General features: G+C 44.5%; 1 protein-coding gene across 1 annotated transcript in view; it reads left to right on the top strand.

Moving 5' to 3' along the window:
* The first annotated feature begins 5087 nt into the window (after window positions 1-5087).
* LOC121284353 (high-affinity choline transporter 1-like) overlaps window positions 5088-18660 on the top strand; it is a 45303-nt gene continuing 31730 nt past the window's right edge. The window contains exons 1-3 of the mRNA XM_041199767.1: window positions 5088-5192; window positions 13047-13241; window positions 17361-17474. Coding sequence (XP_041055701.1) covers window positions 13058-13241; window positions 17361-17474 — 298 coding nt within the window. The 5' untranslated portion in view covers window positions 5088-5192; window positions 13047-13057. The remainder of the gene's footprint in view (window positions 5193-13046; window positions 13242-17360; window positions 17475-18660) is intronic.

Here is an 18660-nt window from a genome sequence, read left to right as displayed (position 1 = left end):
GTTCATACAGACTCAAAATGTTAACTCTGTTTTCCTCCCCACAGATGCTTTAGACCTGCTGAGTTGTTCCAGCATTTTCTGTTTATTTTCAGATTTCCAGCATCCGGAGTATTTTGCTTTTATCTTGGTGTGTAGTATCTGATCTTTGGCAGCATACTTGAGGCATGTAGTTATATTTGGACCCTTGTAGTGTAGTGGAAATGTGCAGTACATATCTTCCTGACCATAATAGTCTAGTTGAGCTGTGTAATATCTGAGTCCTGGCAGTCACTGTACAGTATACATTGGATCAGGGTTAATCAATCAGATGTGCAGCTTGTGTCTGATTGTGTCTGATTGCTGGCAGTGTTTTGTATGTGTGCATTAACTGGGTGCAGCCAGAGACTACTGTAACATTTAAACTTTCAAAAATTGGAGCAAAGCTTCAAACAATAATGTTGTATTAGTTTATTTCCAGAAATAGAGATAGATTGAATACAAAATGTTGGGATATAACTGTAAATTTGTTCCTGTGTTACTGATGTAAAGCCACAGCTCTTTTCATTCAGCATCAATATTTTTCTGGCATTGCCCTAGTCAGAATCTTGTAAAGGCTGACATCCAAAGATATAGAGGTGCATTTTGGCATGGGATGGCCAAACCTGATCATGCCTCCCGATCAGTATGGGCTGAGACTATATTTAGTCCAAAGGCAAAAGTGATATTTAAAAATACCAGGTGAAGGTAATCATTGCTTGCCCTTGTTTCCTTGACACATTAGTTATGCGTAGTCATGCATCACATTTATCAACACTGACTCTAAAACTCTTTTGGTTTTCCAAGTTTATATTTGATTCATTAAAGTTCCCCATAATTTAAAAGAGATTATGGAGAAAAGTGCCTGTTCCTTTGGATAGCGCTTTGAGAACCTGAATGTCTTTGTTATGAGGAACACTAACTTTATTGAAGATTGAGCTCTTGAAGGGTTTGTGCCCGATCATCTTGTTGCATTGCAATGACATTTTGGTGCACGACTGAGATTTTGAATGGCTTTTTAATAAATCTGACCTTCACCAACTTCATGTCATTCACATGATTCCATCTATTCCAGGTTGATTATCTACCAGCTGCCTTAACTTCTCATCATCAGTAATTTCAATTTTCACATCAATTTGATCTCCTTTTCTTTCATTAACTTCCTGACCCTTCTCGATTGTCAATCTCACATCAATTCCTCTTCTCAAACACATGACTGTGTCCTTGATTTTGCCGTCATATGGTTATGACAAAACTCTCTAATAATAGGTCCCTTATCTCTACTTTCTGACACGTTTCCCTCCCCATCCCTAGGAGTTCTGTTATTACTTTCCCTGGAGAAACAAGTTCCTCTCTGTCTAAGATAAAAACAAAATAATGCGGATGCTGGAAATCAGAAATGAAAACAGGAAGTTCTGGAAAAGCTCGGCGGGTCTGGCAGCATCTTTGGAGAGAGAGAGAGAGTTGGCGTTTTGAGTCCAATATGACTCATCTTCAGCAGTTCCTAAAAAGTCATATTGGACTTGAAATGTTAACTTGTGCCAGAATTTTCCAGCCCCCACCCCACTGCTGCAGCCAGTTCTCTGCAACAGGGCCAGTGAGCCATTGAAATCTCCCTTCACGTTATCGGGACTGGAAGACCCCACCAGCATGAGGGACTGGAAAATTCTGACCCTTGCTTCTCTCTCCACAGATGCTGCCAGACCTTCTGAGTTTTTCCAGCACTTTCTGTTTTCATTCCTTCCTGTCTAACTCTGATTTTCTCAAACCAGGACCTCCCACCTACTTACTACTGATGCCTCCAGCAATCTTTTCCATAGCTTTCTCACCACTACCTGTCTCTTCCGATGCAGTCTTCCATCTCCACTACTCTCTCTGTTATAATGGCCACCTCCACAATGTTAAATCAGTAGCCATTAGCTAAAATGCACTTGACATTAATCTGACTTGACTGGCTACTGCTTGGACAATCTCAATTTGCACCACTGATCAATCACTTTAACCAAAACCAACTTCAGACTAGGAAACCATTCCTGACTCATTTTATCCACTGTTCCTCAGAGCTCCCCCAACTATTCAAGTCCTTGGACTTCAAAAAGTGAGGACATGGACTTTTTTTGTGTCCAAAATCAAGGCCAGGTACATTGCAGCTACTGTCTTGTCTGGTTCCCTCTGACCCCTCCATTCTCCCTAGGGGAGGCGGTGACGTGGCGATATTGTCACTGGACTAGTACTCCAGGTACTCAGGGTAATGATCTGGGGACCAGATGGGGAAATTTGAATTCAATTAAAAATCTGGAATTAAAAGCCTAATAATGTTGGACTAATGCCCTTTAGGGAAGGAAATATGCTGTACTTACCTGGTCTGGCATACATGTGGTTGACTCTTAAATGCCTGCTAAAATGGCTTAGCAAGCCATTCAGTTCTCAAGGGCAATTAAGGATGGGCATTAAATGCTGGCCCAGCCAGCGACACCCACATTCCATGAACGAATAAAAAAAACTTACACCTCCCTTCCACTTAACCAGTTGTATTGTCTTCCTCTCAGTCGTTACCTCATATATTCCATCCTTGAAGCCCATCACATGCACACTCTATTGCCTTTCCAGCTCTTGATCATGGAGTTTAATTTCTTCTCCAATTAGTTTGTTATCATCATCAACCTGACTCTTCCTTTCAGAGTTGTCTCCATCCCCATTTCCTACAAAACACATTTTCATTCCCCTCCTCACTAAAAAAATAATTTGAAACCCTTCTTCTCCATCCAACAACCATTCTCTCTCAAATCTACCCCTTCTCTCAAAGTTCTGCAACATGTTGCCTTGCAGTAATGCCCTTTCTTCTCTTCTGTTTCTGCTGCTTTAGTTGTGCCGGCATCACAGACTAACATTCGTATTCCATCAACATTTATATGGGTAGCGCTAGCTAAACCAGGCATGACCTGCTGAAATGGTGACCTGATAATGAAAAACTTATAAATAGAAATAATTTAAAGATAAGTCTTGAAGTTTTCAAGTGATGAGGCTGTGACTATTTCTTTTTGCAGTTTGTTCCATTATGGGATTGTCCCTGGGGAGAAAGACTGTCTTGGAAACAAATGGTCTTTACACTTTGTGTGGATGGTTACCTCGTGGTTTGTCATTGCCGGAGGGCACCAGGTATTTGCTTCTGTCAATCCCCACCAGCCCATTCCATAGTTTATTGAACGTGGTCAACCTATTTTTCTCCCTTCTTTGCTGTAGTGATTTCCATTCCTAATCTTTGATCAAGGATCTGAAACTAGAGTGTTTCCCATACTGATTTGTGTCTTTGGATCACTTCAACTTTATTTATATCTCTTATCATATAAGAATCCCCTGCGCACCTTGCATGCTCCAGGATTGGATGAACATTTGGTAATATTTGGTAATCTATAACTCTGATATTTTTGTTGCAATACCAAAGATCCCTCCTCAGAAACTCAAGTACCCTGTTTGCTTTGGATGTTATCTGCTGAACGTGGAAACCCCCTTGAAGATTGTTTTTAAGATGAACCTCCAGGTTGTGTAAGTACCTGTTGGCGGGTTTGATTACAGAACTTAAAGCTATCTATTGGTGATGCCCATGACATAGCCTTTTTGCCATCTCCTCGTCCTTCCATTTTTGGAATTCCAGAAGATCATCTTTCAGTGAATTGAATAGATCTTGAGTTTTCCCTGATGTGTAAACTGCACAGTCATCTGGAAAAGTCACATTCTGTTCTTTAACTTGTTGGGAAAGTTGTTTATGTGTATCAAGAAGAGTAAAGGTCCCATCACTGTTCCCTGGGGCGTCCCAGAGAGGACAACTTTTGGAGAGGATGATTCCCATCACACATCTCTCTTTTTCTTCTGTTGGTAAGGAAGTGCAAGATCCTGTTAAATAATATCCCCCTGTTTCCATAGTAGTGAGGTTTGGACAAAAGCTTTCCATGAGGAACTTTGTCAAGGGCTTTGGAGAAATCTAGTATTGCCACGTGAGTAATTTCATCCATTTTGAGACTTGAAGCTAGGTCATCGACAGTCTGTAAAAGCTGTGTTTCAATAGATCTTTTTGACCAAACATCATGATGACTATCTACCAGGATATTGTGAGCTTCAAAGCACTTTGTGATATGAAAATGAACAATATGTTCAAGCAATTTTAAATGACAATAGTGGCCAGTCTATAGTCTTACCACACCTTCTGCTGCTCTGGGTCTGTATTCCAGTTGTCTGTCTACTCTCTGACAGGAAAGAGTATACAACGTGAACATAGGAAAAACGTTACAAATAATGGGAGGCTAGTTCCGGTTAAAATCAGGCTCTGAGATGTGTAATATTAAAGGGTTGAAATAATTATTTGGAATCAATATTAGGTTTCTAAAGAAATATCTTTAAAACATTTGCTTGTTTATAAGTGTAGAAAAGGCTTGCTGCGAAGAGAAGAATTATGATAAAGTAATTATTAAGATTGTTATCTATGAACGAGTATTGAAACTTGTAAACTTCACTGTGACCCTTAGGCTGTGATTTTCAAACTTCTCTCGTTGGAATCACTCTGCAAGTGTTGACACACTCCTGGAGAATAAATGCTAATTTCTGAAAGTTAGTGTCTGTTGCCCAGAGGAAACAGATACTATTATTGCAGAAAACTCTTCTATTAGGCTTCACCACACAAATAATCACAGAATTGTTACAGCACAGAAGGAGGCTATTTGGCCCAATGAAACTGCAGAAAGTAGGTTTCCCATAAGAACAGAAGAAGGTCCCAGAAACCAGGAAGTGGGACAGAAAAAGTCCCAAGAAGACCCTCTAGTCAAAGGAAAAACAGGAATCTAGAAAAGCTCCTGTTAAGTGTAAGTAGTAAGGAGCAGAGAGAAAGACTCCGAGCTTAAAGGGAGAAAGCTGCAGAGTGCAGGCTTAAAGCAAGTAGGCTTGTGAGAAGCCAGATTATCCAAAGAGACCACCAAAGGTTAGTGACTCCTTACTATGGGCATGTGAAGCAATAGTGTTCTGTTGGCATGACCAAGTATTTGAGAGAGAGCGCGTGGAAGGCAAAGCTTAAATGCATGTGGTGATCCAGTGGAGAGGAACAACAGATGGAGAGTTCGAAACCCCAGAGGTGGATCCTAGTGGAAAGCATCCAAGAGATACATTGTTTTGGAGAAGATTCCAAAGTAAGTTATTCAAGAATGGAGATTGGAAACCCTTGTGTGAAAGACGGAGTTGAGTGAGGCCACTAGGCTCACGTTGTGACAAGTGCCTGGGGGGTGTTAATGAGGGATTCACAGTATCTGTTTGGGATGGCATCTGTCACTTGGTTTCAGAGGGCAGAATCGTCCCAGATTTACAGATTTGCAGCCGCACACACACCTCTCAGTGCTTCTAGCCCGTGACTGCAGCCCAGAAGACATGGCCCCAAAAGGCAAGAGGTCTGCAGCCCCCCCACCCCGGTTTAGTGACACGTCCCTCGAGCACCTTTTGGCTGCCATGGAGGCCTGCCCTGATGTCCTCTATCCCCGATCCAGCTTGGTAGGCAATGGCAGTGGTGATCAGTGCTACTGCTGCACAGAAGATGTTGGCCATCCAATGTAGGTAGAGGATGAATGGTCTCATCCGTGCAGCCAGGGTAAGGCAACCATCTCATCACTCTAAATTCACACCCTCACAAGCCCATCATGCATTCAAAAGCATCTCATTCACTACTCGATCAAGGGACCATTCACCATTCACTCTCTCTCACACACCCTCACATCTCAATCTGGCCTTATCTCCTCTGAAGGCTGTCTCCTCAGCCCTCACCATCTTGGACCCACTTGCACAGATCAACTTGAGCCCCCACACACCCTGGGATATCCCATTCCCCAGAACAGCCCTTGCCCTGCAGCAACTTCCCTTGCCTGAGGCCTCTTCTCCCCCTTCCCCAAGCAAGCCCTAGTCTTGCAGCCATTAAGAAGCCACCCCCATCTTATGGCTGGTCTCGTAGATAGAGACTGGCCCTAGAGCCCCCCTGAAAGTGATGTGGTGCTGCCTGCAAAGCCTGGCACCGGTGACCAAGCAAGTTAGGCAAACAAACCTCGAAGTCCCGAGCAAAGTGCAGCTCGCCAGGTGTACATCACTTACATACAGCTGCAAAACATGTTAGCTGTGCTTGGATTATCCAGCATCAGGAGATGATTCCAGCAAGCTGAGCTTATAATATGCAGATGTATTGCAATGAGGTTCCCGATGTCTGACAGCGGGAAACCTGTCCGAAATTGACAGGTAGAGTGGACGATTGCAAACTGGATGATTTTTGGCCTTCTAGCCACATTGCTCACACCGCCAAACACGCCCGACACCAGGGGGCATGGAAAATTCTACCCGGAGTGTGGTGTGCCTGACCACAGGTCGCCTACTGGTTTACATGGACTGTGCACTTATTGTGAACATGACAGTATAAGATAGCTTTTGTAACTTATGTTACAAATCTGTATATATCTGTTAAGATATAATTGTGGGTGAAAGTGTATTGTAATACAGTTCATCTTTTCTTGTTTAATGAATGTTTAATTATTTTATTAAAAGTTCATCAGCTGACTCCTGTGAATCTGTTCAGCAGCTGCCCTCCACGATTCATAACAAAAAACAAAAGTTAGGATCTATCAAGCTGGGTTCCACCCTGGAATCTGGCTTGTCCAGTAGCAACATCAGCTGGGATCATAACACAACCAACTAGCACTCTTATTCCTTGCACAATGCAATCATTTAAATATATTAGTTTAGGTGGTACATATCCCATACCAGCGCAAAGGACGAGCACCATCACAATACACACTAACAGTAATCATACACCATGCATTAACCCCAAGCATTTAAAGAAATGTGTGCTTGGCAAGGTGAGGGGGAGTTTTGTGAAATTGCCATTGTGCCAGTTGCCTACAGGAGTGTATCTGAGCTGCTTCTCGCTAAAGAGTGGCCAAAAGTATATGGTCAAAGACATGGGCTGAGTGGGGAAGGGGTGCCAGGTAGAGGTTCATCCTTCACCTCCCACCACTATGCCCATCCCTTCAACTAAAACATATGAAAAAATGACTGGTTGGCACACATAAATGCCTTAGTTTCAAGTTTCCTGTCGTTCACCAAGTGAACTCTCGCTCTCCCCAGCACTCTTTTGTACCCCACTCTCTCCTGCCTTGCACTTACTGCTTGAGAAAGTTTCTTCTAATGTCTCCATTGCTTCCTTTGCCCAATACCATAATTCTGTGCTAACTGATTCTCGATCCTAATAGGAATATTTTCTACCTATCTACTCTGTCCAGGCCCCTTCTGATTTTGAATACCTCTATTAAATCTCCTCAACCTTCTCTTCTTCAAGGAAAACAGTCCCAACTTCTCCAATCTATCTGCACAACTAAAGCTCCTCATTCCTGGGTCCATTCTCACGAATCTAATGTGCCAATTAGTTAACAAATACAGAAATCTGATGCTTTTATGGATCACCTAAGCCTCAGTTTGAAAATGAGAGGCGCATTTAATCTGCAATCGTCATTCTTGTATTCAATTAGATTACAATGACCTGTTATTTATCCAGAATATATATTACCATTTCAATCCCATTATTATAAGACACACGACATAGTAAGTTTAGATCTTCCATAAAATGGAGTTATAAGAGAAGGTATAGAGGTAGTTGTGACAAACAGGAAATGAATGGGAATAGGGTGCTTCTTGTCAACACTGCGTTAGAAAGCCAGTCTAGGAAGGAGCAGAATATGGAAATGAAAATTAAAGGACTAAAAATTGGACGTGGGCAGCATTCATTTTTGGTGCTCCCACTTCATTTGCACGATTGGGGCCAATTAGCGTCTTCCTTTCTGCTGGCTTCCGCTTTGCACTATCAGCTGCCTCTGCGCATAGCGGTGGTTGACCAGCATTCTGTTTAAATCACATGGTGCAGCTTTTCTTAAAAACTGGCTGTTCCTTTTAAAAGAAAGCTGTACTCAATAGTATTATTGGAATTTAAAACATGGAAAATGGAACACCAGGGCAATGGATGTAGCATTAGAGACATAAATAAAATTCATAAAAATTAATAATACTAAAAGTAAAAGTGGAAATTTTAATCACACATTGCTTCCTTCAGGGTCTGGTGATGGCAAGAACCTGTGTCTGTCCAGGAGACTCCTCCCGGTCATTAACGTCAATGCTGCTGCACTTAAGGGAGAGCTTCAGTGTGATTTTGAAGTGTTTCCTTTGTCCTCCTCTGGAACGGTGGACATGTGAGAGTTGAGAGGACAGGATGTGGCAGGGGAGATGTTTTTCAGCTATCTGGGGACCGTGTCCAATCCATCAAAGTTGATTTTGCAGGAGTTTTGGCTAAATGTGTGGAGCTGGCCTCAAAAAGGACGCTAACATTTGTTCAACGGTCCTCCCATTGAATCCGGAGCTTGAGGCGGAAGCATTGCTGATGGAATTTCTCTAGCACTTTTATGTGTCACTCATATTAGCCCAGGTCTCACTGCAGTACAGCAGACTTGTGACAACAACTGTTCTGTACACCCAGACTTTCATTGGCTTGCGGAGGTCTTTATTGTCAAACACTCATTGCCATATTTTACAGAAGGCTGAGATGATGCAGCTGATCTGGTGTTGGATTGCCTTGTCAAAGGTGCGGTGTCAGCAAGCTATGTGACGTTATAGAAGGTACATTCACACCAAGGTCACATGTACTCTCTGTAAAATCATGTAGATTGTTGATACCACACTTTTTTTTCTATAATTCTCAAAGTGAATGCACTAAAGAGTTTCCCACATTGTTACTACTGATTTGATTTATTAATTTGCTAAGCATGTCAGGTTATGAAATAAGTGCAAGACAACATTTATTCTAAGCTCGAGTCACAACGTAAAAAGACTACGGGCTAAATTTTCCCAGAATTGCATTAAGTCCAGGAGCGGGCAGGTAAAATGGAGTCCTACCCGCTCATAATCTTCCTGAGCCCGCCTCATTATATATTCACTCCAGCGAAACATGCCATTTCCATGGTGAGTGGGCTCTCATTTGCCCACTCACCATCACCCCGCTGTTGCATCACACCAGCCGCCAGCAAAGCGCTCATCGCCACCAGCTCACCACCGCTGCCCGGGAGACATGGCCAGCAAAAGCAAAAAGACTGCAGCCCCTCTGCTTCAATGATGGGTCCCTCGAGCGACTGCTGGATGCCATTGAGGACCACCAGGATGTACTCTACCCCGGCTCTGGTCGCAGGATGGGCAGCAATGTCACCAACCCAACTAGGGTGGCAGCGGTGGTCAGCGCAAATGCCCTGCAGAGGAGGACAGCCACTAATGTAGCAAAAGGATGAATGATCTCCTCCATTCCTCCAGGGTAAATAACTCTTTTCATCACTCCCAACTCAAACACTCATAAACCCATCACATATCCACAGGGCCCTCACTGCCAGTGCAAGTGATATCACCATTCACTCTTTCACACACACTGTCATTGTCCTCATCCCGTCCATGGGACCACTCAACACCCACACAGGCTGGGCATACTTATCATCTGGCCCAGCAGGCATCCTGATACACTCTCCCCATCTCTATCCATGCAGGACAAACTGCCTCACAACAGGAGGGAAAGGTCACAGACAGGTGGAGGGATGCTAGAATTCAACGTTCTGACAGAATTCGAAAACAGGGCCATCCAGCTAGCCAGTGAGGATCTGGACCAGTCCTGTGCTGACGGTGAGGTCGGCGCTGCTCTACCAAGTGAGGATCCAGCACTGCAACATCCATCAGACAACCATGCTGTGAGTGATGTGTCCTCTTTCACAGGCCACTGCCATGCACTAATTATCTCCCCTTGCTTTCGCAGGCACATCTGAGAAGCAGTTGATGGAGTCCACAACCCAGAGCCTCCAAGCAACTTCGAAGAAACCTCTGAAGAGGAATCTGAAGGCACCCTTGTTGAAGTCCTGTCACAGTGCTCACCCACCAGCCCAGAAAAATTCATAAAATTAATTAAAATTAATAATACTAAAACTAAAAGAGGAAATTTTAATCATGTGGCTTCCTTCAGACTCTGGTAATGCCAAGAACCTGTGTCTGTCCAGGAGGCTCCTCCCAGTCATTAACGTCAATGCTGCTGCACTTAAGTGAGTGCTGCAGAGTGTTTTTGAAGTGTTTCCTTTGTCTTCCCCTGGAATGGCAGACATGTGAGAATTGAGAGAACAGGGTGTGGCAGGGGAGATGCTTTTCAGCTACCTGCGGACAATGTCCAATCCATCAAAGTTAATTTTGCAGGAGTTTTGGCTAAATGTGTGGAGCTGGCAGAGACACACACCTCGGTGGGACTTTAGCTTTAGAGTAGCCTCAGGATCACAATCTGGTGAGCACATGGCACTTTCTGATCCACAGCAGGTGGAGATAAGGGCTCAGATGCTATATGAAGATATATGGCGTGTCCTCACTGCTTATTGTCATCATCCCCCTGTGATCGAGTAATTATTAGGGCTTCCACTGCATCTCCATGACAGGAGCATTCTCACAGAGGGAATTGGCTCTGCGATAAGCCAGACTGGAGTCAAACGTTCACAACTGCAATGTAAGGATCTACGGGGACACCTCACTGCATGTTGTCATCATCCTCCACAAATCTGGCAGCTATGAGGGCCCTCCGAGTGCACCTGCCTCGTCTAGCCAGTGTGAGAGCCTCATCCTCATCGTCATCACCACCGAGGACCCCCTCACCCTCATCTCCGTCGATATCCTCCTCATCAAAGGAGAGCTCCGGTTCCTCCATCTCCTCCTCAGCCAGCTCGTCTCCCGATTGCAGCACCAGGTTGTAAAGGATGCAGCAGAAAGCGACGATGCGTGACACCCTCTGCAGAGTGTATTGCAGGGCACCACCAGACCGGTCCATGCACTGGAACCTCATCTTCAGCATCCCGATGGTTTGCTCCACCAAGTTGCGAGCTGCTACGTGAGCCTCATTATAGCGTCTCTCTGCTGCAGTCTGAGGCCGCCGCATGAGTGTCATCAGCCACAGCCTCTGCGGGTAGCCCTTGTCCCCAAGTAGCCAGCCCTGCAGCCTCTGTGGACCCTAGAAGACTGCAGGATCTCAGGATGTAGGCGTTGTGCACACTCCCTGGAAACTGTATGCATACTTTCAGGATGCGTTTCTGGTGGTCGCAAACCAGCTTGCATGCTCAGTGAGCCCTTGTAGCTGATGAAGTCCACTGAGTATAGAGATGGAGACCTGAGCATGAGCGCAGTCAATTGCATCTTGCACCTGTGGGAATCCTGAGATCAGGGAGAATCTAATGGCTCTTGCATCCTGGTGCCATGGAGAAGATGGGACCTCATGGACACATTTGTGGGTAGCAGATTGTGAAATCCTACAGAGGTCACCTGAAAGGAGCCACTGGCATAGAAATTGAGCACTGTGGTCACTTTCATGGCCACTGGCAGTGGATGCCCTCTATGTCCCCTTGGCGCCAAGTCCTGCAGAAAGTGGCAGACGTGAGCCACCAGGTCCCTAGACATGCACAGTCATTGGCAACACTGGTTCTCAGTCATCAGCAGAAATGCAGACGGCATCTGTAGACCCTGGGTGTTGCTAGCTGCCAACCAGCCAGGGCTCGCTGTCGCTCCTGGGCAGCGTCTGCGGGAGCCCCTGTTGCCCCTTCTTCATGAAGTTGCTGTTTCTGCCTTTGCACATCTAGGTACCTCAGTCGCTCTCTCCTCTGTCTTCTATGGTGTCTGTAGGCCATCAAGCACACAGCTCGGTCACCAGGATCCATGATCCTGACCTGGTCCTCCTGCAGTATGAAAGAGAGAGAGGCATGGTTATCATGGCAGTACTTAGCACCTCTCCTGACCCTGTGTAACCACCCCTTAATGCCTCCCAGAGAGTGCTAGACACTCCTCAGATAGCCAGAGATGTGTGCGCTGCATGGATGCCCTGTCAACCTGCGACATGGGGGACACTGGTCCAAACCAGGATGCTGAGATTGCAAGGGGCTGTGAGCACCTCCAGCAGTGACTGCTACATGGCCAGCATTGGTGTGGAGATTGTACAAAGTGTGCAGTCCAACTGCTCCGCAGCCCAATAAAGAGGTGGCAGACTTGAAGTCTGTGCCGGGGGTGGGTGGGGGCGCGGAGTTGGGGGGTAAGGTGTGGAGCGCTTGGTGGCCTTTTGGTGCCTCTGCATTGATTGCAAGAGCGCAGGCTAGGAGCCTGACCCCAATCACATCACTGTGGCTGCGTCTGATCTGTCTCAGTTGCAGAGGGATGGTCAGTTTATACAGGTGTCCCTAATGTGTGGCCACTTCCCTCACTTACTCTGCCCCCCCACCTGTGTGTGGGATGCAGTGCCAGGGCAGCACTGAGGCTGGCCAGCACCTATTCCCCCTACCGCCCCACCCCTCAGCAGTTGCCTGCGGAGCCAGGCATCAGTTTTCCCTGCATCCCCCACCCCGGCCCCCACCCCGGCAGCCCTGAGGCCTGTAATTAATGGGCAAGCCATGGAGAACGCTGCTGCCCTCTCACCTCAGTTCCCCCAAAGTGAAGGCTGCCAAGTGCACGTCGCCTGCGTGCTGTTGTGAAACACGTTGGTGCGCTTTCCTGCCGACATGGATGGACGATACGGTGGGGTTCCAAGATCCTGGCGGGATGGCCTTTTAATTATAGGCTAATGTATTACGATTAGCTCCCCGCCGACCGATAGCGAGAAACGTGGCCTGTGGTCAGCGGGCTGAGCGGAAGATCATGACCTGCCTTCACACCGTTGTGAAGTGGGTCCCGCCATATTTTCCCCGCATGCCACCTATCAAACCCGTCACCAGCGGGCTCGGAAAATTCCACCCTACATATATTGGATATTGTGGAGATATTGGCCATTCTATAGGCTTCTACCAAAGGTTAGTCTCTGACAACTTATATAATAATGTTAAGAATGCTGTCTAGAGTAATAGCAGTTACAATAGTTGCTGAAAATTGCATTGCATTTGTAATGGCTGTTTGTGTTTATTTATTTTGCATTATAGGAGAAAGCACCATGACTATAAATATTGCTGGGGCTGTGTCAATGGCCAGTTTTTATCTGCTTATTCTTACTGTCGGCATCTGGGCAGCAAAGAGAGCCAAAAAAGTTGAAAGAACATACGAGGGTGAAGGTCCTGAAATGGTAATGATAGCAGGACGAAAAATCGGAATCACCCTTGGCATTCTAACAACCACAGGTAGAGTGATCTTTCTTTTAAACTATCCAGACAGTTGTAGTGTCTATTAGATTTGTAATGGATCATTTTCCAGCTTTGAACATCAGTGAGGCGTGTGGTCAGACAAAAACACATATTGGCAAATTGGGCCCTCACTGCCCATAATTTTCCAGCCATTAATTTCTGACACAGGCGACTGGGAAGAGCTCCAACCAAAAGTGCAAAATGAAAAAATTGCTCCTTCCCTGCCAACTTGACTCAGTGTTAACACTGTTTCTTCTGAATCAGAATGCTGTGGGTTCAAGACCAATTCCAAGCCTGAATATATAACTTAGGCTGATCCTTCAGTGCAGGAGTGCTGCATTGTACTAGATAAGACATTAAACCAAGGGCCTGCTCCTGCTCAGATTTATTTTTTTAAATTCTTTCACGGGATGTGGGCTTCGCTGGCTAGGCCAGCATTTATTGCCCATCCCTAATTGCTCTTGAGAAGATGGTGGTGAGCTGCCTTCTTAAACCGCTGCTCCATGTGGTGTAGGTGCACCCTAGGTGCTGTTAGGAAGGGAGTTCCAGGATTTTGACCCAGCTGCAATGTAAGAACGGCGATGTAGTTCCAAGTCAGGAAGGTGGGTGACTCAAAGGGGAACTTGCTGATGATGGTGTTCCAATGCATCTTCTGCCCTTGTCCTGCTAGAGGTTTGGGAGGTGTTGCCAAAGGAACCTTGGTGAATTCCTGCAGTGCATCTCGTCGATGGTACACAATGCTGCCACTATGTGTTGGTGGTGGAGGGAGTGAATGTTTAAGGTGGTGGATGGGGTGCCAATCAAGTGAGCTGTTTTGTCTTGGCTGGTGTCAAACTTCTTTAGTGTTGTGGAAGCTGCATTCACCCAGGCAAATGGAGAGTATTCAATCACACTCTTGACTTGTGCCTTGCAGATGGACTGGCTTTGGGGAGCCAGGACGTGAGTTGCTCAATGCAGGATTCCCAGCCTCTGACCTGCTCTCAGATGGATGTAAAAGATCCCATGACAATATTTGAAGATTAGCAGGGAGCGCTTCTGGTTTCAATTCCAACAGTGCTGCATAGTCAGAGATGTCACCTTTTAGATGAGACAAGAAACCAAGGTCTCATCTGTCTTCTCAGGTGGCTGGACAAAGGTCACATAGTAGACTTTTGAGAAAGAACAGGAATTATCCTTGGTGTTTTGGCCAATATTTATCCTGCAATCATTCAAGAAAAAGATTAACTGGTCATTATCACATTGCTGTTTGTGTGGGCTTACTGTGTGAAAAGTGGCAGCCTTGTTTACCACAACAGCAACTACACTTCAAAAAATTACTTCATTGCAAGATGCTTTAGGATGTCGTCAGGTCATGAAACATGTTATATAAGTGCATGTCTGATTTTTTAACATTTACCCCTCAACTCAAAAAAAATATGGGTTAACTGGTCACTATTCTCATTTGCTGTTTGTGGGATCTTGCCTTGGGCAAGTTAACTGCTGCATTCATTTATTTAACAACAATGTCTACACAACAACAGTGACTTATTGACTGTGAAGTGTTCCGCTGGAACTTGAAGGGAATGGGCAGATTGGGCTTCCACACAGATCTAGGTGGCCATTGCAAGGACAAGGTCTGGCAATGTTCTTGCACCTTGGACCAACTGATGCAAAAAAAAGGAATGGGGATGCAGGAGTCAAGAGCTTTTATCAATGGCCAATGTGAAGGCCATGGCAAAGAATCATCCTAGGGAGTGAGGGGAGTGTGGAGGAATGGGTCTTGGACACTGCAAGGGTGGAAGAAACAAGGAGGCCAGGAGTAACAGGGTGAAACAGGACTCAGACAAAACTCTGCTCTATAAGTCTCAATCATGGACTTATCATAGCACATTGTTACGATCCCATAGAGACAAGGTTTCAAGTTTTAAGACTTTTACTATAATACACAAACGATAAACAACATTGAATAGACACTATTTCAGTAGTCACCTTATACTTTAAACTACAGGAAAGCTTCCCCATTTAACTTTTAAAATGACTAAAAATCCCCCTCCACAATTATACTTTATTCTGTCCCTTAAGTAGACATTTCATTCTTCAGGAACCAGTCCAAAGCTATACTCAGCATCCATTGGCTTGCTTTCTTTTTCCATTTCCATCCAGGTAGCTTCTACTCCCCAAACTGACTTTCATGGTGACAGTTACCCTGGCGATTCCTCCCTCTGACCAAAGTTAGGTGAATCCTGCAGCCTTGTTTAAATCTTCATGAACTTGGTGTCTGCGTGGTGAAAAATAGAGATTGGCTGCCTCTATCTCTCTGCTCTCTCTCTCTCCATCTCTCAGGTTCTTGAAAGCTGACTGTGTCTGTGAGGTTTAGGGATGTCTTAGGAAAATCTGCAACCCAATCCTAAAATGGCTTCCTAATGACATCGCTCTTCTCCATGGCTTTGTGAATCATGTGGGGCATGGAGCCAATGGAAATGCTAATTAGCTATCCTTTAGACCTCCTATTTCATTCCATCTGAAATTAGGTAGACAGTTTAAAATATAACCATTTATAAAAGCTGACATTCCACCACCTCCCTGTGATACTTGGAGACTAACAGTCTACCTACCATCATCACAGGTACTCTAGTCATTATCGACATCAACACCCTCTTCCCAATAAAACAATCTGGGCCCCACTTTAACCTTTAACAACCAAGCCACCCAAGATTGTTGTCAGGCAGAATTCAGAACAGATCATATGACCCCCTTCATTCCTCCATGTTAACTTAAATTAAAGAGACAGTTGCAAAACATAACAACCTTATAAATCCAGTATTTGTTACAACACAAAGTCAGGATATTTCAACTTATCATTTTAATATATTTTGTCAAGATGAAGCCGAACTGGTTTCTTTGGTATTTAGAAATTCAGGCAAACCGATGATGCTGCCCAATCTCCAACAATGTTCTTTGGACATAAATAAAAATGAATTTTAATGAGAGGCCACTTTTCTAAAAATCTTCTAAAGTGGAGCTAATTTTACTGGTTTGATCCTAAGGGAGCAGGGCGGTGAAAGACTGACAGAAAAATATACTGAGATTTGGTCCATTTGGACTGTCTAGTTACAGGTGGCTGCACATTGGAAGCAACATGCATGGAAGGGAGTCTTAGAGTTGGTGTGCTGGCTTCAAAGTTAACTGGAGAAAGGATATGGCTTGGGGCTGTTCAAAGAGATGCTGGAGGTTAGATGGGGAGAGACCAAAGGCCAGATGGAAAAAGACCAGGGACTGGGAAAAGTGATACAGGAACCTCTACACTGAAGTATTGCTGGCCTACAACAGAGGCCAGAAACAATTGAAAAATTTGGATCCACCCTGAAACAAAAACAAAGACAAGGGAAACAGCTAAGACACAGGAATGAAATGGTAAACACTTGATTGGTAATGAGTTAGAGGTCACTTGGTTAATATTGGCTATTCAAATACCTAAAAAGTGATAGAGATGCAAAGGTGCTAATATAATTTTTTATTATTATACAAATTGAAAGCTGCACATTCACATACATGCAATGTTAAACATGCAATCTTCTGTTGATTTTATAGACAATTAAGTAATTTCAGCATTGGGTGAATGCAGCAAACAACATCATTGTGTTTTGGGAACAAAATATGCTGGAAATATTCAGTAGGGTATGCAGCATCTGTGAACAGAGTAATAACTGTAAATACAGTTTCAACGTTTCAGATCGATTCCCTTTCCCTGTTGAGTTTTTCTGACTTGTTTTGTTCTTATTTCAGATTTTCAGCATCTGCAGTATTTTGCTTTTGTATTAACATCATTGTGTCTGGATTATAAAGAGAGATCCTAACATAAATGTACAATATAAGATGTACCTCGCCATAGTATGACATTTTTTGTATGGCTAATTGAAACAGCTTCACTCTAAATGCTTAGCATTTGGTAAAGCATTCCCTAATGCTCATTCAAAGAATGGAAGTTAACCATCTCTTGCAATGTTACAATATCCAATTATGCTGTTATTAGTATATAAGTTCAACTACGCCAAAGTCTTCACAGTTTATTTTCTCCTCGTGGATTTAAATAAGGAGATGAATTTCCAGTGTTCTTGCTTTTGCATCCATTTGCAGCAACCTGGGTTGGTGGTGCATATATAAACGGCACAGCTGAAATGGTCTACCGACCAGATGCTGGACTAGTATGGACTGTAGCCCCTTGGACGTCTCTACTTTGTTTATTCATTGGTGAGTAAAAATAAGTGCCAGTATCAGGTCACTCATTTACCAGTGCTCATTTTTTGTCAGGATGTAGGCTGCAGTCGACAACCACACAGCAGTAACCAGGCCTCACATATACAGACAGTTAGCACAGGCAGAGGCTCCAGCTCACAACTTGTAACAGTAGACACAATGATACAGAAGGGTGTGCAGGTTCGGACCGATTGGTATGCTGGATGGTTCTTCAGAAGCATGCCAACCCCAGAGCGTCAGTCCTTATATGGAACAATATTAAAAGGAGGCACTTCAGCCAGCAAAATTCAATTCAGGCTGGTTTGGCCAAAATGTCACAAGCCATATTCTCAGACATGCCACATTATCTGGGGAGCTGTCTTCACAGGGCATGGGGGAGCAGAGAAACAGGTGCACAGCTGTGACTTCTATTGTATGGACACTTGCTGCTAACAGGCATTATTGGCTTGGCACACCAATTGACGTCATTGGCTATAGCTGCAGCCTCAAACCTACATGTGGGACTTCCTTTCCCTTCATTTTGTCTGTCACTTCCTTCCACACTTAGCTTTACCAAAGATTTCCAGTGGATTGAGAGGCCTTTCAAACCTTTCCAGAGGCTTTCAGTACTTGCGAGCTCTTCCCACCACCTCCATTTTGACACTCTCCTTCATTTGTTCCCATTCTTTTATATTTCACTTACACACTAATTTCTTCTGCTACCACTTTCACCAGTTTGTGCCGGGATCTATGAATAAAGAGGACAGTCCAGGCTATTACCCCTGTATCAGGCATTAGTTTGATTCAAGTAGTTTGCTGCCTGAAGTCTAAGTAAACACATTCAAAAACAACAGCCTTTCAATTTTCTCAGATCCTAGAGGGTGTGCTTTAGGTGTATGTACTATTTGACACTGTTATAGGGTCATAGAGGTCTACAGCACAGAAAAAGGCCCTTCGGCCCATTGAGTCTGCGCCAGTCCAACGAATACCTAACTATTCTAATCCCATTTTCCAGCACTAGGCCCATAGCCTTGTATGCCATGGCATCGCAAGTGCACATCCAAATACTTCTTACTGCCACAAGTTGTGCCAGCAGCTTGATCCATGTTAACCTCGGGCATTCTAAGAGCAGTTCTTTATAGGAATGTAGGAAACAAGAGCAGAAATAGGCCATTCACTGCCTCAAGCCTGTTCCCTCATT

The sequence above is a fragment of the Carcharodon carcharias genome, chromosome 11 (assembly GCF_017639515.1).
Source record: "Carcharodon carcharias isolate sCarCar2 chromosome 11, sCarCar2.pri, whole genome shotgun sequence".
Lineage (NCBI taxonomy): Eukaryota > Metazoa > Chordata > Chondrichthyes > Lamniformes > Lamnidae > Carcharodon > Carcharodon carcharias.
The sequence above is the reverse complement of the archived record's forward strand: the minus strand, read 5'-3'. Positions and strand labels throughout refer to the sequence as shown.